Raw genomic sequence first — 24,233 nt, 5'->3', positions numbered from 1 at the left:
TTTTTCCCCTTAACATACCACCTTAAATAATCCCTTACTAATCAGAGCACCTATGGCATAGGGTTTTACTAAAAGATGGTACATGAAGGGAAAGAAAAAGTTTGGAAACCACTAGTTTCAATTAAATAATGCAAAAGTTGGCTTACATGGAAAGGAATCACTGGTACAGACTTGAAAGGCCAAATTATCTGGTTTCATTGGAATCAATGGCAGCAAATAATTCTTTATATGCAATTACTTTTCTAGGCTCTGTGGCTCTGAAAGAATGCCCATCCTGCTGTGGACTCCTTGGCACCAATACCATCAGTCAGTTGTGTAAACTGGAAGGTAAGATTATCACAGATTTCTGTTGCTTCTGAATAATTAAATTAAGAAGCCCAAGTGCATTTATAAATCTGGAAACCGTATTCTCATTCTTTATAAGAAATAAACACCACTAGGATTCTGGGCGTCATTCATTACTTTGTCTCAGAAAAATGCTGCCGAGTGCAAGAACAAATCAGGTAAAAAAAAGGAGAAAACAAAGTTTTTCTATAGACCTTATAATGGAGGTGAAAATATCATGTTGGACATGCCTTGTTATCTGGTAATGTCTATATATCAGAGGATATAGTCCATTAGATAGTTAATACACAAAAGTGTAACATCCATAGGAGGCAAAGATATATAACCAAGGTTTTGCACTTGACCATTTTCCCAGTGGTGACCCATTTGAATTCCCTGCCCCATTCTCACCTACCATCATACTAGCCTCTGCATCGAATGTATCATCATCCTCAATTTCTCCCAACTAAATTGTGATCCCACCACCACACACATCTTCCCATATCCTTCCCTCTCCACTTTCCAGAGATCACTCCCTCTGTGACTCCCTCGTCCACTCATCCTTTCCCACCAATCACTCCCTTGGTAACTACTTATGTGAGTGCAATAAATGCTAAAGTTTCACCCACACTTCCTCCCTCATCACCATTTGGGCCTCAAAATTGCTCTTCCGAGTGAAGTGACACTTCAGGAATCATCTACTGCAACCAGTGTTCCTTTTGTGGCCGCTTCTACTTTGGAGAGACTGGACGCAGACTGGGAGATTGCGCACCTTCGCTCGTACGCTGTACGAGTGGGTAATCTTCCAGTGTCCACCCACTTCAATTCCCCTCACCGTTCCCATGCTGTTAAGGCCCAAAACTTTGGTTATACATCATTTTCGGTTATACATCATCTTCGATTATACACCTGTTTCTCCAGCACATTTGTGTCTCATCTACAATCAAATCATCACAGTCTTTTTTCGTTTCAGTCCAAGTTAGATACCGGTAGTTATTTTGAGGAATCTATATGATAATTAAGAAATAAAGAGTCAATAGATTGGATACTTGTAAGCAGGTCTCAAATAAATGTGCCAGGATAAAGATAGCAACATAGGAAAGAAAATTGTTACATTATTCCAATTTTTGTCGATGAACTTGATTCTTTTCCACATTACAACATACATCATGATGTGGTAACATCTGCAACTTCCATTCTTTACACTTCTTGAATGTACTGGTACATATTTTATTACAGGTTTATTATCAATTGGCAGTACATACACAACCAGATGAAACACTGTTTCTCTGAACCTTGGTGCTCACGCATACACGCAATACATTTCTCACTACTGACTGAAGGACTAGATACACTTCATAGCTGGACCATCAGATTTAGGACAAACTTAACTGAATGGTATAAAATGTCCAAACATTGTAATCAAATGGAGATGCAACATGGGAACAAGTCCACCAAACATCAATTTTACCATAATCCATTTATTCTCCTCCCCAATCCCATCAAGTAACCCCATATTCTACCCCTCAAGTGCTCTGTGGAGGCAATTTACTGTGGTGAATTAACCTGCCACCCTGGACCCGTTCACATGTGAATGGAAACCGAAGGAAACTCACAAAGCCACAGTATGTGCATTCTCCACAGACTATTTGGACTAGTCTTGCTGTTTGGAAATGGCCTCAGAACCATACAACACTACAGCACAGAAACAGGCCCTTCAGCCCTTCTAATCTGTGCCAAATTATTTTTATGCTGTCGAACTCACCCACACCTGGACCATAGCCCTCCATATCTCTCCCAATCATGCATCTGTCCAAATTTTTCTTAAATTTCAAATTTGAGCCAGTTTGACTCTGCTTGCAAAACCACATGACCCTCTTAGAACAGCAAGTTCCCCTCCAGATAGCAGGTGGCTCTGACAAGCTCTTTCATCTGTTGCCTTTTTGAAAACAACAATCCATTAGTGAAGTCTCTTAGGCACTCTCCAAAGCTTTTGCAAAACCTGTGGAGCCAATATGTCAAGCGTTAGCTGAGCTCCAGTATTTCAAATAAGATCTGTTTTAAAGTGTTTGTATGTGATATACACTAACAAACCTTTCCCCAACTCATCTCCCAAAAACATACCTATATTCTGTCACACTTCCCTTGGACACTGTATAGCCTGCTGAGTTTCCCCAGCATTTTTGTGTTTTTATTAGAATAAAATTTTACCTGCCTCTAGCTATCCAAAACATAATTGATAAAAAATATTACGTTTATCTGCAAGGCATTTAATTTCTCCATCGAATCCCCAAATAACCAGTGCTTGAAAGTTTTAGGCAACTCAAGCCTAAAACCATTTGTAAAGAGTCATCCTTTACAACATTCACATTCAAAAGTCTATTGCTTTTGATGATCCCACTATTGAACACCTCTTTGTTCTGTCAAAGTGTGTGAAAGCTGCACATAAAGCAATGAATGGTCTCATGTACTGCCAGACCGAGACCACCCACAAATAGAATAAACAACACTTCATATTCTATCTGGACACCGTCAAACTGGATGGCATGTACATTGACTTCCCCGCTAGCCATTAGCTCTACCCCCATGTCTCCTTTCCTGAGGCTTGCTCTCTCTTCCCATTTCCCTCTGTCTCATTTACCACAGCTTTGCATCCACACAGGCAACCCATCATAGTCAGGTACTTACCTTCATCAGGCATGGTGCTGTCTGCCGCTGATGATGTAACCATGCGACATGCGGTAGTAATAGTGCATATGTGTTCAGCGTCGTATAAAGGCATTGAATCGAAGATGCAGGAGGAGGAGTGTCAGGATTACCCAAGTGGCAGTGAGATAAAGAGAAGTTCAGAGGAGTTTAGCTGGGTTTGGGGAGTTGAAGAATGCAATGTTGTGTCGAGTGGATAATAAAAGAAAGTCGACTTCATGGCATGCTGAAAGAAACGAGTGAGTGTATTCTTTATTTGTTTGTGTAAGATGTGGTAAATCAGTGCAGTTACAAGTGGTGACCCCATGAGTTCACAGTACCCAATTTAAAATGGGTAGTGATGAGGGTAAACTCCTTAAAGGAGCAGTCGGGGAGGGCAAACTAAAGATTTCCACTTTTTATTAATAATAAACCAGCATAGTTCACGATCGTCAGTGTGACGTCAGAAGGTAAAGTACAGTGTGGGGACTGATACAGGGCTGTGGGAAGAGCACAGGGCAGAGGGATCAATGTGGGGATGTCCTGCACCGGCCGCCCCAGCTCTGACAGTCCGCGCCGAGTGCCCCACAGTGTGGGGCCTGATACAGGGCTGTGGAGAGCGCACGGGGCAGTGGGATCAGCCCCAGCACTGACAGCCCAAAGGGACAGGAGCCAGAGTGCACTCCGAGGCACCTCCCGTGAAGCTGTCCCTTTCAGATGGCCAGCTCTGCGCTTTCAGCGCTGCCACCTGAACAACCATTCCATAGGTCTGAATCCGCTTCTTCAGGCGCATTCTTGGCGGAGAAGGCACCTGAAGAAGCCTAAAGATAACAGAGTTGGTGCAGCAAATGGCAGCATTGACTACGCAGGTCCCTCCAACCATGGAGGAATGCAGACACCCCAATATATCTTGTTTTTTTCAGCCATGAATGATTCTCATATTCAAACATATGGCCAGAGGTCACTCACGATGGATTTCAGTCTCAAGAAACTTTTTTGTGGGTTTTCATGGTTGCAAATGTGGCAAATTCCATTTTGGGAATGGATTTATCATTTTTTTTTTGGTGGATTTGAAAAATTGCAGCGACATGTACCCCAGCTCTTGTATGCAAGTGAGTTGCATCTGTCGTCTCTTCAATGTTGTCAGCAGCCTGATGAGCCTTCAACCTGGCTCCTGTCCTTTCCTCGCCCTGTGACCCCACATTGTCATACAGGCATTAAACATACAGTAACCCACCATATAGAGACTCGAGGTCCTCCAGTGGTAGCACGGGCTTGAAGATGACCCCCAGATGGTCCTTTTTAAAAATTAAAAAAAATCACGAAATCAGAATTCAACCACATGCAAGAGTTAGGCATAGTCTGCAGCTAGGTGGTGTTTGGAGAAATTGAGAATGCAATGTTGTGTCTCGTGAATAATAAAAGAAAGTTGACTTCATGGCGTGCTGAAAGAAATGAGTGAGTGTATTCTTTATTTGTTTGTAAGCGGTAGTAAATGAGTGCAGTTACGCCCCTCCCTGCTATTAATTCTCACTTTTCCTTTCTCCCTTTCTCTGACCTTTCCTCCATATCCAATTATTACCTTTTGCTTGTTGGTCTGTACTCCTGACATTCCTTTTATTCAAGCACTGCCTGCTTCTTCTCATTCCTTGAAGAGCTCAGGCCTGAAACCATGGTAATATATCTTTACCTCCTAGGGACACTGCAAGACCTAATGAGATCCTCCAGCATTTCTGTGTTTTGACTACAATTGCAGTGCCTGCAGACCTTTGTATTTCACATCATAAAGCAACATGGTCCAAATGGGCTGGAATCTGAATGCCACTGCTGATAAGGTGGTAATGAGCCAACAAATGTTCTGTTTCAGAGCTCAGCTTCAGCACATTCCAGGATTCAGGTAAAAGATTACTGTTTTGCCATTGTAAATTGGACCAGTTTTGACTAAGGTTCCTGATCTTCACTGACCATTTCAACCCACAGATGATGCCTGGCCCATTAAATTCCTTGAGAAGCACAGTTTGCTCAATGTTCCAGTACATGTGCTTCTCCAATGTAAATTAAGACCACTGGAGACTGCAGATGTTGGAATTTAAAGCTAAATACAAGCTCCTTTCACACTGCCACCTTACCCTAGTAATTAACAGCCAATAATCCGGTTAAAGGGCCAATGTGAACACTCGTGAATCATTATGCAGGCGTCAAACCTTTATAAATTTTATAAATTTATAAAGACGATGGCAAACCTAACCTTCCAGAATTCCATGCGGCAGAGAAAGGACTGTATGCACAGAGCACTCATGGAGGGGTTTCTCTGCTGCATGGAATTCTGGAAGGGCAGGTCCACCATCGCTCAATGCATCACTCAGACGTCACCAGTGGAGAATAGGCTCCCATCTCCCTGGGGATGCCTGGTGGTGAGTGTAAAAGGATTCAGAGAACCAGTTAACAGTGGTCCTGTGTAAATGGCAAAAACTGATTCTTTAACCAATTCGTTGAACAGCCAATTTACAAGTTAGTGTGAAAAGGGATGCAATCTGCTGGATAAAATTAGTAGGTCAAGCAGCATCAGTGGGAGAGAAAGAATGGTAAACTCATTCTAGCCCTCAATGTTGACCATTCTTCCCCCCCCACCCCGCCCCCCCCCCCCCCGCTTCACCTGTTCAGTACTTCCCACAGATTGTATTCAGCTTCAAATTAAAAGGAGGTCCAGTCCCAGACATGAGTGAAAAACTGGGAGTTGAAGGGAAGAATGGAGGATAGATAGTGTCTGGTAGGAGGTTACCGGTTGAGAAAGTTTGATAGTTGGAGAGGCTGGAACAGAGAGGCCCAACAGCCATGGATCAATATGGTTCTAACAACCAAGGATTTGTGGAAGGGAATCAAGATAGAGCAAGTTTAGACAGCATGGAGAGGGTGTGAAATTGAATCTGCTGATCTATAGGGAATAAGACAAAGGAGTCGAATTGGGAGATTCAACCCATTGAGACTGCACACTATCATGACAGATTTACTATCCGTTTCAACCCCATTTTCTGTCCTTCTTCCTGTGACCCTTCATTCCCTTCTGAGTCAAGTGAGTGGTGGGAGACAGTAACAAGTGGGTAAGAGTGGACATCACGACCTAACAGAAATGGAAGAGCTGGAGGACAAGGGAGATATGTCATAATGGATGTGTATTTTACTTAAGGATTATGTTTCCAGCAAGGTGAGCATTATTTGGGCTAGGTCTCTAAGTTATGCTGAAGATAACCTTACAAGTACTGTAAAACCCTTGTTTTACTTCAGTGACCTGAACCACCTGTTGTTGGTATTTATGACCTACAATCCTTAAAGTAACTTCTAAGCAAGGTGATGCCTATTATTGGCCACAGTTCCAAGTGTCACAAGCTGCATAGAGAAAACAGAAAGCAATTTAGGGACCCAAATTTTCCTGATGATTTCTTGTTGGAATTGTACTGCCCAAACATACAAAAATATACCATTAAACAATTCAATGTCCTTGCACATTTTAAAGATATTGAAAGTAATTTTTTTTCATTTAGTCAAAGTTTGTACACATTTCTCAAGTGCAAAACAAAGAAAATGAAAGACTGATTTCACAAACTTTTCATCACCTTTAAATTGCATGGGGCTTCTGCCCTTCCCTTGTTCCAGGTGGACTTTTGACCTTAATCTCCTTCCACAGCCAAAAAGAAACAAAGGCTCAGTATCCCGTTGTGTTTCTTCTAGGCCTGTAACAGCATTGCGCCAACTGCCTCCATTAACATATCTATGAAACCTTTCTATTGATCCTTTTTCCAATGGAAACAGTTTTTTTTCCCTATTGCTGCATTAAACTTGAGCTGTGTTCTAGCCACTTCAATTAAATTACCCATTAGCTTTTTCTGCTCTCTGCAAAACAATCCCAGTTTCTAAAACCTCCCATCTAACAGAAATCCTTCTTTATTGGTGTTGTTGCAGTAAATCTCTTCTGCACCTCTTGAAGACCTTGACATCCTTCTCAGTAGTTGCACCCGACAAGGAACATAAAACTTTGAATGACACCTAGTGTTTTATTGCAGTTAAGTAAAACTTTGATTTTGTAATGAATTGCTCTACCAGTGTAGTGAAGGGTTCATGTGCTCTTCAACAGCCTTCTCAAGTCGTCCTCCTATTTGAACATCATTCAAGTTTAATTTAATTTAAAAAAATTAGAGATACAACATAGTAACAGGCCCTTCTGATCCATGCCACCCTAAATATAGCATGTGGCCAATTATCCTTCTAACCCTGTACATCTTTGGAATGTAGGAGGATAGTGGAGCACCTGAAGGAAACCCAGGTGGAAACAGAGAGAACATGCATCTTGCGGACAGCGGCCGATTGAAACCCAGTTCCCTGGCACTGTAATACTATTGTGCCAACTGCTACACTAACCACATGTTCCAAGATACAGTGATAAAATTGGTCTTGCAATCACTCCAGGTCAACATCTCAACATAGCACACCAAACAAGACGCAATACAGAAGCATAAAGTTACAGAGTGAGACATCAATTGGTACAGAGCTTTCTAGCATAATGACTGGTACACACATCTTTCACATGCATGAACGCAACCTATAAGTAACTACAGTACAATATACCAAAGAGCAGTGTTATTATTTAGTTATAAATTACATCAGAACTGATGTGTACCCAAGCTTGTATCAATGCTTGAGCAGTGCTCTCTGATACAAGTCCAAGCATACAACCCAGTTAAAAAATATTTGAGGTAAACTTGAGAGAGAGAAATATATTTGAGTATGGTTCCCTTTTATTTTTAACACGATCCTCACAATTTTAGGAGAGCCGGAGTAACGACAGACTCAAGAGATAACTTGACGAAATGGACACAATGCACGCAGAAGGAAAAATAATAAACGCTAACTGTTTTTGTTAAAACAGTGTCATCTGTTTACAGTTAAAATGCCATTGTAACGACCATTGGCTGGAAACAAAGCTGCCTTAGGAAAAGTGATACGAGCTGAACGCATTATCATGTACGCCATATTCATTAGCCCTTTGTTGCGGATGGCCAGCAGTTCAGTTTACACTGCAAGAAGTCTGCAAAAATGTCTAGTGCTGCTAAAGGAAAAATTTCAAAATGGAAATGAGTCGTTCATCTGTTCCGAACTTTTTACACAGCCTATGTTGCAGGAAATTTTCAAAAATTTCCCATTGTGCAACGGCTGTGTATAAACCATAATTGAGTGTATTTTAAAGGAGAGATTAATAGGTTATTGATTAGCCAGAGCATCAAAAGTTTATAGGGAAAAGGTCGGGTAGTGAGGCTGAGTGGGAAAATGGATCAGCTAGTGATTAAATGGTAGGGCAGACTTGATGGGCTCAAGAGCCTATTTCTACTCCCTTGTCTTATGGTCATTGTTAGAGAACTTCCTTACAACTATGATGTAATCTGCAAAATGTATGGATGGTCTTGAGTAGGATTGGCCATGCAATCATGGAGTTACAGGGAGTATGGTAGGGGGCTATGTGTTCACAGCCTTTCAAGGATCCAGGGTAGAGGATGATTATGGATGTTCTGACACAAATCCTCACCGATTGTGACCTGCAAGATAGGAAGTCATGGATCCAATTGTAGAGAAGGGTGCTGAGGCCAAGTTCATGGAGTTTGGAGATGAGTTTTGTTGGAGGCAGAGCTCTAATCTGATGCAGGAGTTCCAGGTCTGCGTGTTGGGCTAGGGAGATGGCATCTGTCATGGATCTGCTTGGTAGTGGTTGGTTTGTCCCAAGTTTCCCTCATTTTACATCCTCTCTAAAATGGGATAATGTACTAGAATTATTTTCTGCACAATAGATTCTTCTATTCTCTTCTCAAATTCAAAAGGTGTCAACTAAGATCTTATCCAACTGTATTGGTAGAATGATTAGAAAGTTTCTTTCTTCTTCTTTGGCTTGGCTTCGCAGACAAAGATTAATGGAGGGGTAATGTCCACGTCAGCTGCAGGCTCGTTTGTGGCTGACAAGTCTGATGCGGGACAGGCAGACGCGGTTGCAGCAGTTGCAGGGGAAAATTGGTTGGTTGGAGTTGGGTGTTCGGTTTTTCCTCCTTTGTCTTTTGTCAGTCTGAAGAGTTCATGTGCGATGAGGGCAGACCGACGTTCAGGTCTGTCAGCCTTGTCTAGCATGGTTCTGATGTTCCAGCATGCTAGCTTGATTTTGTGAGCATCTTTTGAGGGGGAGGACATGGAGGGGGAGGACGTGGACATGTCCTCAGGCCTGCGCAAAGGAGCTTTTAGGTGGATTGCAGTGTGCGCAGTACTGGCCCCACCCTTTACACCCATGGTTCGTGTGCCGTGGCCAAACAAGCTGGGACATGGTAGCGAGGTCCTTGGGTCATAGATTTTATATCAGAGTGCCCTTCTATGCAGGTTTCTTACCCGGGCTGGAGGGGCCTGTGTAAAATCAAAACAATCTAGACATTCAGACTCTCACTGATATCTTTCTTTGATTTTCACAGATCTAGCTTAAGCTGTTTATCTAATGTTTGCTTATTCTTTCATAGAATTACAAACATACATTTAATATTCATAGGATATGCAACCATTTTATACAAATACAAATTCAATGAAATATCAAATAATGAAATAAACCTGGATACCGGGACAAATCTAGACAATTCCCTTTCTTTCTCTTTCACTAAACCCTTAATCTATAAATGGTTTGTCAGGCTTCAACTGATGGCTTGTCAGCTCTTTCTTAAACACTGTTCTCCCAGGAAGAAGCTAACTCTGAGCATTTAACATGATTGATATCAGCAATTCATACTGGAATCCATGGTTCGTCCATAATCTTGGACAAAATTAAGGTGCAATGATTGACAAGCTCTAAAAGATTACTGATCACTTCCTAAAAGTTCCAGATCATTGCCAAGTACCTAGAGGCAAGGTGAACAGGTTTCTGGATGGATTGCCCAGAGTATTTAATTTAAGGCAATAGGATGGTTCAAAAATGTTGATGAATCCTCACTTGACCATTGATTCTGACCTTTCCACTAGCAGAAGTACATACCCATGATTAAATCCTTATCTTAGTGGGAGGTTCCAATACGAAAGGTCATCAATTATTTTTCTCCTACTGATGCTGTTTGACCCATTGAGTTCTTCCAGCAGATTGCAGCAACTGAAATAATTTGTGTATCAAGGGTGATATCACAGCTACTAATCCACATTTTGGGCTTTAGATTTGCACTCACAGCAGCAGGAATCTGACACATGAATTAAGAATTATTGTATCCATCAACAATATACAGGCAGATGGAATGTACATGATAGAGGGATTAGGTAAAATGAGAATGCATGTGCCACATCTTAATATCGCAACTTAACAGTCTGTGTCTGCCCGTCTTGGCTGGTTGCATCCACAACATGGTTAATTCTATGACAAAAGGGAGCACCAAAAGAAATACAGTAGCATGGAAATGATGCCCGAGGAAGAGGACCGGTGACCAATCCGTTAATTTTGGGGCCAAGAAAAGAAGCAGGTATGGTGAATGTCTGCCAAGCTGCAGGTCTCCCCTCTGGTGAGCCTTGCTGTACCAACATTGGCTGTGTATTATCTCTACTGTTAAGGACACTCCCCTTGGGTGTAACTGTATATGCACCCACTGTCTTTCATTATTGTACCATGAGTTTCTGCTAATAAAAGCAATGATTATTATTTGACCATATCGTGTTTGTCTACTTCATCAACTGGCACTTCAGCAAGGATAGTCAGTAGGTTGGATAGAATAAGATCACATGAATAGGAAGTGGTTCCAGAAATCAAATGAGCTTGGAGAAAGCATAAAACAGGGTTATCATTTGAAGAAATATATCAAAAGGACCCATTCATGTAGAAAATAGAGTGAATTGGCCAGGAACTGAAGAAATCAGCAGGGGAAGATGGTCACTGAAATGAAAACAGATTCATTAAAATCCACGTTTGATGTGGGGGGGGGGGGGGGGGGAAAGGAAACAGGATGGGATAGATTAACAAAAATTTGATCAGCACTTTGTCAATTCAAAGACAATAAACCGGCTTAAATTAATTTTATCTTTCTTCAGCAGGATTTCAGACAAATGATAAATGCCAAGCCAGGAATTGTAATAATCACTGTATGGAATACACCAGTTGGTGTAACATTAGTGGTTAAACACAATCAGCGGGAGGAACTCAGCAGGTCGAGCAGCATCAGTGCAAGACATCTCGAGCCAAACTCAGCAGATCGAGAAGTATCACGGAGAAAAAAAAATACAGTCAGCGCTTCAGGTCAGAACCTTTCGTCAAGACTTTATGAAGAATTCCAACCTGAAATAGAGTTCTTTTTCTCCCACAAATGTCTTGAGTTCCCCCAGCAGATTGTGTTCGGCTTCAGATTCCAGCATCTGCAGTCTCCTGAGTGTCTACTGTAACATCAGTGCTGTCTCGTGTCTCCGGAACTACAGAACAGATGTTTTACCGTTTCCTCAAAGAACAAGACCAAGTTGGATTGATTTTGGGGAAAAGGGAACTGGTGGGTGGAGCCCTGATGTGTTGTGGGTTAAACATACTGGAGATGAGTAAAGGGCTGAGACAGATGAATTAGCATTCTAAAGGAAAAGACATTTGAGGTTTGATTAACATTGACTCGCAAAGATCACTTTTGTGACTGGATGTTAATTGCTTATGAATGACCCTTTAGGGACTATTAATTAAGATAGTTAACAGTCCAGTCACAGTGAGGATAGCTTGGAAACACACACGAGATTGAAGATGCTGGAAATCTTGGACAAAAACCAATCTGCTGGGGAATTCAGCAAATAAAGCAGCATCAGTGGGAGAGAAAAAAAAGTCAACATTTCAGATGGGAACCTTTCATCATGTCTTAATGAAGGGCTGCAACCCAAAGCTGATGTCACTCAACCTTCTGAGTTCCTCCAGGTGATTATTTCTTAACTTTTTTCATTAACTTAGATATAGCACAGTAACAGAGCCTTCCAGCCCACAAGCCCTATGCCACCCAAATACACCAATTAACCTACAAACCCCGTATGCTTTTTTTTTTTTAAAAAGCACACAGAGGAAACCCACATGGTAACGTAAAAACTCCTTATAGTCAGCAGTGGATTCAAACCCAGGTTTACTATTGCTGAAATAACATTGTGCAAACTAAATAGTGAGATTTCAATGAGAGGTTCTTGCTTGATACACTCTGGAAGAGTTAAAAATAATGGCATAAATCCAGTGCAGGATCCCAATTTTAACATTGAAATAAATTTCAGTTCATTGTGGTTAGGCATCCTTTACACTTAATTTAAGCCTTGCTAAAAAATGATATGGAGGCATCCAAGTAGTTAAAACAACATTGATTTTAAAATAATTAATTTGCCAGTCTCCCTGACCTTTAACTTGAACAAGGTGATTGATGAGTTGTGCCTCTATTCAAATCAACAAGAACACACTCTATTTATCGGCTTATGTCAGCACCTAACCCAAAACAATTGGTTGTAATCTTAGCTGTCAATCAAGTTGACTTTTGTGCTGTTACAAGGCACTTTCAAGTGGCCAATTGCCCTGCATGTTTAGGCAATATGCGGCTGTTTTGAGGCCACCTGAATGTGCAGGAGGCTCTCTTGAGGCAAGCTATGTAACCCTCCTCCGAGAGGGATAATCAGCTCAGCTCAGTGGCTCCCCCAGCAGCTGGCTGAAAGCAGATGCTAAAGGGTCAGGCTGCTGATCTCAGCTGACACTGGGCAGGAGCCGGAGTGTGGTCAGAGCCGCATCCTGTGCAGCTGTGTCCTTCAGGTGGCCAGCGTTGCACTTTAAACGCTGCCACCTGAACGGCAATTTAAAGGGCCGCTTCTGCTTCTTCAGGCGCATTCTTAGCATAGATGCAATTTAATATTGAACTAACATTACTTTTGGCACAAAACTGAATCACCATAAGTTAGTACCACAGCTCTCCTTCCTGTCATATTGAGCAGGATTTCATTCTGGGATAGCTCAACAGATGGTGTTGGAACCAAGTGAAAGTTGCCCGAACATACCTCATCACTCTCAATTCCAAACCATAGTGGCAAGTTTCACGGATGTGGGAACATTTGCAGGTGAGATGTTGGGCATATACTTATCTGTTAGGGTATTTGGAGATCAGGAAAGAATTTGTACTTTTGAAAAATGTCAAGGTGGGAAAGTCCCAGGACCTGATGGGATATATCCCAGGTTATTGAAAGAAACAAGGGAGGAAATTGCTGGGGCCTTGAAGGAGATCTTTGTGCCATTACTGGCAATAGGGAAGGTCCTAAAGGACTGAGAGTAGCAATAGAGTAAAATATGAAAGATTGCAGACACTGTGATTGAAGTCAAAACAATACTGGAGAAACTCAGCCAGTCAAACACCATACTTTATATAACAATGATAAAGATACATGACCAATGTTTCAGGTTTGAGCCCTTTAACAAGATATGAGCCAAATGTAGGTAAGCATTTGAAAAAAAGTGGGGGGGGGGGGGGAAGGCAGGGAGAGTAGCAATGTTGCACCATTATTCAAGAAGAGAAATAGGGGTAATCCAGGATTATCAGGCATGTGAACCTCGTATCAGAAGTAGGTAAACTACAAGAGTGGATACCTAGGGATAGAATTTACACATATTTTGAAAGGCATGGACAGCTTAGTGACAGTCAACATGGTTTTATACCCCACATCTTACAAATTTGATTGTAATTTTGAGACAGTGACAAAATGATGAGGGTAGGGACCTGATGTTGTCCACTTGGACGTTAGTACGGCAGTTGGCAAAGTCAGTCATGGTAGACTGATCCAGAAAGTACAGATGGTGGTAGCCACAGTAAATTGATAGTTTGGATGTGGAGTTAGCTGACCCATAGAGGAGGGTACTGGTGGAAGGTTGTTATTCTGCCTGGAGGCACTTTACCAGTAATGTTTCAGAGGGATTGATGTCAGGATCTCAGGTTGTTTATGATTTATAGAATTAACCAAGATGAAAAAGTAGGTGGATGGGCGAGTAAATTTGCAGATGACATGAAGATCAGTGGAGCTGTCAACAGTGTAGAGGGCTATCAAAGAATACAAAAAGATATAGATGGTTTACAGATATGGGTAAAGAAGACAGGTAGAATTTAGTTCATACAAGTGAAGTTTCACTTTGGGTGGTCAAATGTAATGGAAACATGTATAGTTAATAGTAGGACTCTTAAAAGCTTTGATCTGTAGAGGGGTCTTTAAGAGATCCTTAAAATGCCTTGGAAGTTGATAGGGCAGTAAAGAAGGTGTATGATGTGCTTGTCTTCATTGGGTGGGTCACTGAAGATAAAGAAAGTCATGTTGTAGTGTGACAAAGTATATAAATATGTTTTTTGAGAGATAAATTGGGAAAGGTTTGTTAGAGTAGGTCACATACAAACACTTTAAAACAGATCTTATTTAAAATACTGGAGCTCTGCCCCATGCTAGACGTGTTGAGGCCAACAGTCTTTGCAAGAGCTTCGGAGAGTGCCCAAGAGACTTCACTAATGGATTTTTGTTCACGAAAGACAACAGATGAAAGAGCTTGTCGGAGCCACCTTCTGTCTGGAAGGGTAGTTGCTATACTAAGAGGGTCATGTGGTTTTGCAAACAGAGAGAAAAACAGGCTTTCTCTCAGAGTCACACACACAATCACTTCTACAGAGTTACAGCCTGCAGCAGTAGCTAGGACTGGAACAGGACAAGCTGGCAAGCTTGTGAAAGCCCCATTTTGAAGACAGGTTTGTAAGTTCTTTGTTCAGCCTGGTCAAAGCCCTTGTGGTTCATGCAAGAGGAGAGAACTGGCTGTCCAATGTTTCACTTGGAATAAGAGAAACAAAAAGGTACTCTGTGGTGACCTGAAAGAAAGAGGTCATCATCTGGAGAACTCTGAAGGGGGCAAGTTTTGTCAGCAAGACACTGGAGTGGCTGATTAAAAAGGAATCAGTTGTGGATGTCTTGGAACAACCAATCTCTTTCTGAAAACCGACAACAACCTTCCTGAATGGTAACCATTTACCAAGCACCAAAGCCTGGTGAACTTTATAAATGTTAAATTCTGTGCATAGTCTAAGAATTACCTGCAACTAGTGAAGTTGGGGGAACGAGAAGTGAGATTGGATTGGACTTTGAACCAAAGAACTTTTCTGAACTTGTACACACATTACATACACGTCAGCTTAGAATTAGAAGTTAAATTAGTTACATCAAGTTAAATTGTGATTCCGTTTTCAGGTTTAACATAATTAAAAGCAACTTTTGTTTAAGTAACCATTTGTCTTGGTGAATATCTATTGCTGCTGGGTTTAATATGGGTCCTCTGGGCTCGTAACAGTAGCCATATAAAGCTTTAGTTAGACCGTTCTTGAAGTACTCTATGCAAGAAGGATGGGGAGGCTTTGGAAAGGGTACAAATTTATGAGGATATTGCTTAGATTAAAGGGTATGAGTTATAGAGAGGGGTTGGACTAATGGGTTGGTTTCCCTGGAGCATCAGACGCTGAGGGGTGATCTGATGGAAGTTTATAAAATTATGGAAGGCATTGATAGGGCAGACAGAACTTTATACCTTGGGTAAAATGTCACAAACTAGAGGGCAGGGCATTTAAGGTGAGGGATGAGTGGTGGACTTTAAAGGAGATGTGTAGAGCAAGATACTTTTACATAGAGAGTAATGTGTGCCGAGAACAGGCTTCCAAGAGCAGCATTTAAGGGGCTTTGGATAGATACATGAATAACCAAGGAATGGAGTGATGAGTGTCATGTGCAAGAAGCAAATTTTTAGTTAAAATAGGGCCTTGCATTTAGCACAGACATGTGGGCTGAAGGATCTAATCCTGTGCTTATAGTATTCCATGTTCTATATTCTGCACATGTTTAACTGACCTCAAAGATTAATGATTCATGTACTAATAGTTCCACTTCTAGGTCAGGTAAATGTAACACTATCAAAACCAAAAAACATTCATAGTAACATGAATTTGAACAGGTACAGTGCCCTCTATAATGTTTGGGACAAAGACACTTTCTTTGTCACTAATCCATACTTTCAAATTTGTAATCAAACAATTCACATGTAATTAAAGTACACATTCCAGATATTTGATATAAAAGTTATTTGTATACATTATGGTTTGACCTTGTAGAAATTACATCGCTTTTTTTTTTTATAAATACATAGCCCCTCATTTCAGGGCACCATAATGTTTGGGAAATTTGACTTCACAGGTATTTGTAATTGATCAGGTATGTTTAATTGCTTCATTGGTGTTGGAGAAACATTAAATCAACTTGCATTGAATTTAGTACATTTAATTGCATAATAATACTGACACATTGCATTAGTTCAACTGACCCAAAAAATGTTTTGCCACTGATTTTCATATGTACTCAGCATCTGATGCCTCTCATGTCAGTGTCCAACAATAGTTGGCCTGCATTAATGGATTCTAGTTGCCCTAACACTGCTTTTCCATGGTTGCAATGTCCTGGTGAAACTTTTCACCATGTTCGTCACTGACTGCACCAAGATCAGCAGGGAAGAAGTCCAAGTGCGAATGTAGAAAATGTTGCATTTCAGGTTTTGTATGCTTGAAGCATGTTAAAAATATGACAGGAAAACAAAAATAGGTTTTATCTTAAAAAACTATGTGATAGGAACATCTTAAGGTGATTTTCATGATCAGCAGCCCAAAATCCATAAAATATTCTCAAAAGCGTTCAGGAAGAAAAATCTTCATTGACATATTGATGCAAAGATACTGCTCATCATGCTCCTTAATCTTAGCTCCAGTGCCTCGTGTCCAATGCTGCCTGCCTAGAGTTTGCATGTTTTCCATGTGACCGAGTTTGAATTCTACTGAAATGCTCTAGTTTCCTCCCACATCTTGAAGGCTTGCTGGTCATTAGGTTAATTGGTGAATATAAATTGATCAATGCATAGGTAGCTGAGAGAAGCAGGAAGAGTTAGTGTCTTGGTATGAGAGAACAAATTACAGGCAGATGTGGAGGAATAAGATTTCTCAAAGACCCACATAGACTCAATGGGTCAAATGGCCACCATTCAAGACATTATGAAATATGAACAAACTCATTCCTGTCAGGATTACATTGTACATTTATACTCCGAGTAGGCTTGCAAACTTGATCCATTGAGTTCAGGACTGTTACACATCTGTTTTAGTTGTAGATGATACCCAAGCTTGAGACATACCTTATTTATAAAGGTAAATGAGATTTAGTTTGATAGTCTTCAAAGTTTGCTTCATTAATTTTTTCCTTTACCAAAAGTAAATATGCTAGAAAATTGGAATTTTAAAATTTAATTACAAGTTAGTATAACATGCATTCTGAATGTAAAATTGATGATTTCTTAGCGGTTTCTAAATTATCCATCAATGTCATCTTTCAACAGAGCTATATTTAAACATCAAAGAAAGGTTGATTCAATTACTATGAATTGTACTTCTCAATATGAAGTCAATTTCAGAGAGATGCAGATTACTTGGACAGTGCTGCAGTTGACTAGCTCTCCAAGAGAAAACCAGTACTATAAATATACAAAATCATAAAATAGACAAATGATCCACAGGAAATGGAGCCAGTCCATCACAGTCTGACTTCCCATCCACTGAAGACATTTATGCGAGGCACTAACTCAGGAAGGCAACCAACATCATAATGACCCCCATCACCTTGGTAACAACCTCTTCTCACTGCCATCTTTAGGAAGATAGCACCTTTATGTTCAAGAATGGGTTTTTTCCCTAAATGCCTGGAGGTCAGTGACTAACGGAGTTCTGCAGGGATTTGTTCTGGAACCCCCTACTCTTTTGTGATATATTTTTTTTAAATGACCCAAATGAAGAAGTGGAAGGAAGGGTCAATGTTTGTGGATGATACGAGGGTTGGAGAAGTAGTGGATAGTACTGAAGGTTGTCATGGGCCACAAAAGGGAGTAGTCAGGATGCAGAGTTGGGCAGAAAAGTGGCAGAAGTTCAATTAGATAAGTGTGAGTTAATGCATTTTGGAAGGTCAAACCAAAAGGCTGAGTACAGATTGGATACTTAAAAGTGTGGAGGAGCAGAAGGACCTTGGGATCCAAATCCATACATCTCTCAAGGTTGTCATGTAGGTTGATTGGATAGTTAAGCAGGCTTATGGGATGCTGGGCTTCCATAGGGGGATTGAGTTCAAGAGACGAGAGGTCATTTTGCAACTCTACAAATCTCTGATGAGACCACACTTAGAGTATTGTATTTAGTTCCACAGCAAGTTGTGGGTGCCTGGAATGCCTTGCCAGGGATGGTGGTGAAGACTGAAACATTAGGAGCATTTAAGAGACTTAGACAGGCACAAGGATGAAAGAAAAATAGAGGGTTACAATGTAGGAAGGTTTAGATTTTTTTTTTTAAATATAGGAATATACAGGTTGGCACAACATCAAGAGCCGAAAGGTCTGTACTGTGCTGCCATGTTCTATGACCTATCAAGGTCTTGAACAATCCTGTACTGCTCTAACCCTAACAACAAACTGCTCTAGCACCTCAAGAAGACCAATCTGCATTACTGAAACACCACTTCTTTCTTGCTATAAATATTTCTTTTATATTTATTGTCTCATTCATATAGGGGTACTTTAATATATACTATTATAATTGTTTAAAACAAAAGTCCCTTTTTCACTGCAACAAGAATTTTAGTGCACATGGGCATTGTATGTATGTATGAGAATCAACTCATTATCACTAAATGAGCAGTGGGTCATCTCAGTCTTGGCATCTCATGGCATTGGTGTACCTTTCCCTGATCATGTTCTAAGCTGAAAAAGAGAAGTCAAGGCATGTAGGATCCACCTGAGAAAGCTCGCTCTTCTCTCCTCCCTAATTCTTCTCTCTGTGAGTTCCCCCCACCCCGACCCCATGGTATATTTTGGAGGGAGGGAAGACCCACCATGAGCAATCCTTGACCCAGATTTATTCCTCCAATTGTAAGATTAAAAAGCAAATTGGAAGCACCGAAGTACCCATCTTATTGCATCATTTTCTGGCTAATTTCTGGAATTTGGATAATTGTACAAAATTGGGTGATTGATAACAACCCCAAACGGTAGGCAAATACACATGTGGTGCAGCACAGCCTGTTTCTGAGACCACAGATGCAGGAATCTGAAGACAAACACAATCTCAGAAGAAGAATGGTCAATGCATCCAACTGAAACTCTTTATTAGGGCTGACAGATGGCCAATACCTCCCAAGATGGTGGTCTTCCCATAACTCAAGGAGGAATTGAATAGCTTTAGTGTCTCTATGAACCCCCCCCCAATGAATAAGATGGGTTTTCATTTCCTGAACGCATGACTGTGCGTGATCTCTGGCAGATGATAATGATGAATGCCACTGACCCAGCAGATCACTCAAGACTCATTCATTGTTGGTCAGTTGTCCCTATTATATTTCAGACACTAAGGATCGATGGGAAATGGAAACAAATCAAAGAAAATCATGCTGTAAGCACTAACTAAAAACAGAGTGCTGGAAATGCTCAGCAGGCCAGGCAGAAATTCTGATAAATGGTTTTCACCCTAATGGTAACAGTTTCTCTTTCCACACTTGCTGCCAGGGATAATTGTGGAAGCATCCTTCAGGACCATGGTCACCCAATTTATGCTCACCCATAACCTTCCATGATCTGGTGCCTGTGGCACTTTGATAGTCAAGGGAAGAGAGAGAGTAGGAGGAAAAGCAAGCCAAAGGATTGATGTGTAGAGGCATTCATACTTACAGACCTTTTTCCCCCCCCCATCTTAGAATACCCATTCCACACAACCAGGTCTCCGACAACTAGTCCCTACATGCCTGCAATCAATTTGATCTGGAGAATATTCCACCGTGGGCTAATGAGTTGCAAACTAGATTTGTATCACCCAACACATGGACGAAGGAATCTCCAGTCAGATGAAGTCCAAGTGACTCCCCTTCACATCCAAAAACCTTCCCAATGCCTGGTACCTTGACATCAACAGTCAGAAAATCTCCATCAATTAAAACTGCTCTGCATCAGGCATTTCATTATTGTAGCAGTCAGAGCACATAATAGGGTGTGTATTCTGCAGAACATTCAAATTATGACCCACAAACCTTTTCCACCATCCATAATGCATATTAAAACTGTGAAAGAATGAAATGTTTTCTCTTTGTCTATATGAGTGTACTTTCCTGTTTCCTTAAGAACATCAGCACATTGAAGCCAACCACATCAACCATTCTGAACATTCACTGTAATCCATTGAGGATTCATAGTAACTGCAGTGCATGAAGATTACTGCAACTGACCAAGTCTTCCTTACCAAATCTGGAAATACAATGTCACAGAAATAAAAAATCTGCATCCTATAAATCAGAATAGATTGTGGAAAGGTAGCAAGAAGGAGCCTTAAATAGGAGCACACCTTCATCTGCAATCTCCACTCCATCCCCATCAGTCAGACCCAGCATTCTTTCTCCATACTACTATATTCATATCTGTAATGACAGCCAGCAGTCTGCTGTAGATAACAAGAGAAGTGTGTCACTTTTTCCTGCCAGAAGGAAGAAAGAATACTGAGAATGTTACAACATCACTGTATAATCCATTAATGTGGTGAAAAACAGTTTGAATTGTGAGATATGCATGAATATTGGTAAATCTATGAGGGTGTGGTAGGAATTTGTTACACTGGAATTGTGATCAATATTTCTGCATAATTAATACAGTGTATTGCATAGTGCATTGCACCAATATAGTTGGAGAAATGAGATTTGTAACAGATTCACTAACCTTAACTATATCAGCAAGATCAAGAAACATTTTGCAGAACTGCTTCCAGGTCCCTTATTCCTGGTTTTGATCTCTGGAGTTGCCTTTGCAATTTTATAGTCAGTTGATTGCAATGAATTCTGGGTCCCTTGACTCAGAGAGCCTTTTCTTCTTTCCTCCAGATCTTTCATTATAACCTCAAGAAGAGCGTCAGTGGATTAATATCCAACTCACATCCATGATCTGATTATGGCTCGCGTCAAATTATTTCAGCTCTGTGTATAATTTCCAGTGGTGGTTTGAGTCCATGAGCACTGGTTTTTCAAGGAATCAGGGAAAATTACAATCAAGTATCATTTGGGTGCAGCTGGTGTTAGTCAATCCCTGAATAACAGTCCTTGAACGAGTGTCAATTCAATATGATGCACAATTGGCACCAGCTCATTGCAGCAATAATCTCAGTCAGGTGTTTCAATTAATTTCAAGGGCAAGCTGCACCAGGTCAAACCAACATGAGTTAGACTTGTCTTGTGATCCAGTGTTTACAGCACAATTAGGTTTCTAGACCATTATGTTAAAGACAACTGAAACTGTTAAAATGTATAAACTATTCAATATACAATGGGGAAAAATGATTCAGAATTAATAGATGTAAAAGTGATTGAGAATCTGAAAAAAAGCCATGTTGTGTTTGCTTAGTCTTACATTTTGTTTCAATGTCATTCATTCTGTTGGTTTCATCTTTGGCAGATGGAGCTCAAGGCAACTTTCAAAATTCATCCTCGTGTGTTTCTGCTCACGTCATTTCATCTGAAAGTGTTGACTGAAATTTAAGTGATAACAATAGACTTCATATCTTACCGTTAACTGGACCATTTTCTCCTCATGGCCTGCCTGTTGGCGGGGGCTTTCCTTCTGGTAGCCCAAACAAACACAGTGCACTCTGGAAGTTCTCAGTGGAGAGAAGGAACACTGTTTCAGTCATTAAGATACCATGGTGGAATACAAGGCAACGAAACGGAACACAAGTCATCAAAGTCACAAACTTCCATTACAAGTCAATTGATTCCACAAACTATCATTATTGGTGTTCGCAAGGGAGGGACCAGGGCTCTGTTGGAGATGTTGGACATTCACCCTGATATTGTGGTTGCTGCTACTGAGGTCCACTTTTTTGACTGGGATGAGAACTATGTAAAAGGTTTAGAATGGTACAGGAAGCTGATGCCCTTCTCTTATCCACACCAAACCACAATAGAGAAGACGCCAGGTTATTTCACATCTATTAAGGCTCCGAAAAGAATCCGGGATATGAACAGTTCTACCAGATTGCTGTTGATCCTGAGAGATCCGACCGAGAGAGTGATATCGGATTATACCCAAGTTTACTACAATCGGCTAGAAAGCCACAAGTCTGTCCAACCCATAGAAGAAATGGTCATTAAAAATGGAGCCCTCAATATTAAATACAAGGCCATTCAGAGAAGTCTATATGACGTTCACATGGGCAACTGGCTTCGGTATTTTCCGCTGAACCAAATACATATAGTCGATGGTGGTGCTCTTATAAAGAACCCACTGGAGGAATTACAGAAAGTCGAAACATTTCTGAACATTCCTGCAAAGATCAAGACATCCAATTTCTACTTTAATCAGACCAAGGGTTTCTATTGTCTTCGAAGTGATGGCAAAGAAAGATGTTTACATGAATCCAAGGGTCGCCCCCATCCAGTTGTGAACAGTACTGTGCTGGAGGAGCTACGTGCTTACTTTAGGGAACACAATGAGAGATTTTTCCAGATGGTCCAACAGACTTTTAAATGGCATTAAGACATGGAAGGATTAAAACAATCAAAACAATTGTGTTTTTGTAATGGCATCCTTTTTAAATTCATGTGGTCTGCTGCCATCCAGCAAGCAGGATGTCCAATCTCAGCAGCAGTACCGTGGTCGGAATAAACAAACCTAAACTGCTCATTTCAAAAAATAGGAACACGTTCAGTGATGAAACATTCCTTGACGGAAAGAGGAGATAATAATATATAATATACTTCAAAGGTAGTGACACTGCTGGTTTGTCTCTATGGAATGAATATAGATGAGATATTATTGACAATTCTTTGCTTAATGGGCTAGTGACTTTATGTTCTGCTGATTGTTGCTTGTCTAAACGGATGGCCTAAAATTCCATATCCATTTTAAATAAAATGTGTAAATGACCATGACAAATGTTCTCAACTCAAGATATTTTGCATGTTTGAAAATGCATGATATTGTTTCTATTTCAAATATTCAAATGTGATATTTCAGAGAGGAAAGTGGCAATGGCCTTGTGTTAATAGATCCTATACACTCATGATACATTGTAAACTGTTAGATAAAATTATGATTTGTGATCTTATTACTCATTGTTGCTTTAAAATAAGATGAAACACAAACGTACACCTTTTTCTCTGCTGTCTTTGTGCTATTTATATCAAAATAAATAATATATTTTTAATATTCTTTGTTTTGTTAATTAATTGTTTATATGCTGCTCATTCCTAGCATTCAGATTATGAAAAGGAACCATTCAGTTTCAAGATACATAGTGTATAACAGAAAAATAGAATTAAGAAATACAGATGGGTTGCAAATGCACATTCATCTACATTTTATGCTAAACTGTCACTTCCATCAAATTTATTACACATTTTCCATTAATAATGCAATGACATCATTTATCTTTAAATAGGAGCAGAATATTTGCAACACCTAAATCGTGATTTTATTATAAAATACAAATGTGTGACTCTATTTAAAAAGGGTTTAATGTTGCTGAATAATTGCCATTGATTTCTTTACAAATAAAATATAGCAGTAGCTTTTGAAGTTTTCAAAATACATGTACTTGTTTTTCATGAAACATTAGCAAAGAAAAGCTCACTAAAGAGTTCAAGATAATAAATAGAGAGAAATTAAAAAGAACCAAGTATGTCCAAAAAACAGCTTTTTAATTCAGGTGCCACTTTAAAAAAAAAATGAAGTTCAATCTTATGCCATTTGATACACAAATGCCATCATAGCCCATCAGGTTAAAGGTTGAGCTGCACATAAATTTGTTCCTGTGGTTTCATTTTCTGTCAGTTCTTATCATGTATTGCAACTCATTTATCTTTTCAACTTGCAAGGACTTTGTAACCTGTCTGACAGCTGAATTCTCATCCTCCACTCTTCTGATAGATCACTGCAGCCTTCACCAAATATATTAAATTATAATCCTCAAAAAACAGTTCAAACCTGCCAATAACTCTCAGATTTTAAACATGAAAGGCATATCACTAAAACTGCATAAATTCACATTGGCCACATTTCTATTTGGAGCTCACTGTGGTCCATTTAACTTGTTGGATTTCAGATT

At 40.2% G+C, this 24,233-nt stretch overlaps 1 protein-coding gene and 1 long non-coding RNA gene across 35 annotated transcripts in view; one reads left to right on the top strand and one right to left on the bottom strand.

The window, feature by feature from the left end:
- The window catches only part of LOC138744395 (uncharacterized), a 461,764-nt gene that overhangs the window by 378,541 nt on the left and 58,990 nt on the right, over nt 1-24,233 (bottom strand). The gene's annotated exons all lie outside the window — the stretch shown is intronic.
- Nucleotides 21,629-23,018, top strand: LOC138744393 (heparan sulfate glucosamine 3-O-sulfotransferase 1-like). The gene has a single exon (XM_069900509.1). It carries the CDS (start codon nt 21,719-21,721, stop codon nt 22,661-22,663), a length of 945 nt encoding a protein of 314 aa, XP_069756610.1. The 5' UTR covers nt 21,629-21,718; the 3' UTR covers nt 22,664-23,018.

This window comes from Narcine bancroftii, chromosome 10, assembly GCF_036971445.1.
Source record: "Narcine bancroftii isolate sNarBan1 chromosome 10, sNarBan1.hap1, whole genome shotgun sequence".
NCBI lineage: Eukaryota > Metazoa > Chordata > Chondrichthyes > Torpediniformes > Narcinidae > Narcine > Narcine bancroftii.
The sequence above is the reverse complement of the archived record's forward strand: the minus strand, read 5'-3'. Positions and strand labels throughout refer to the sequence as shown.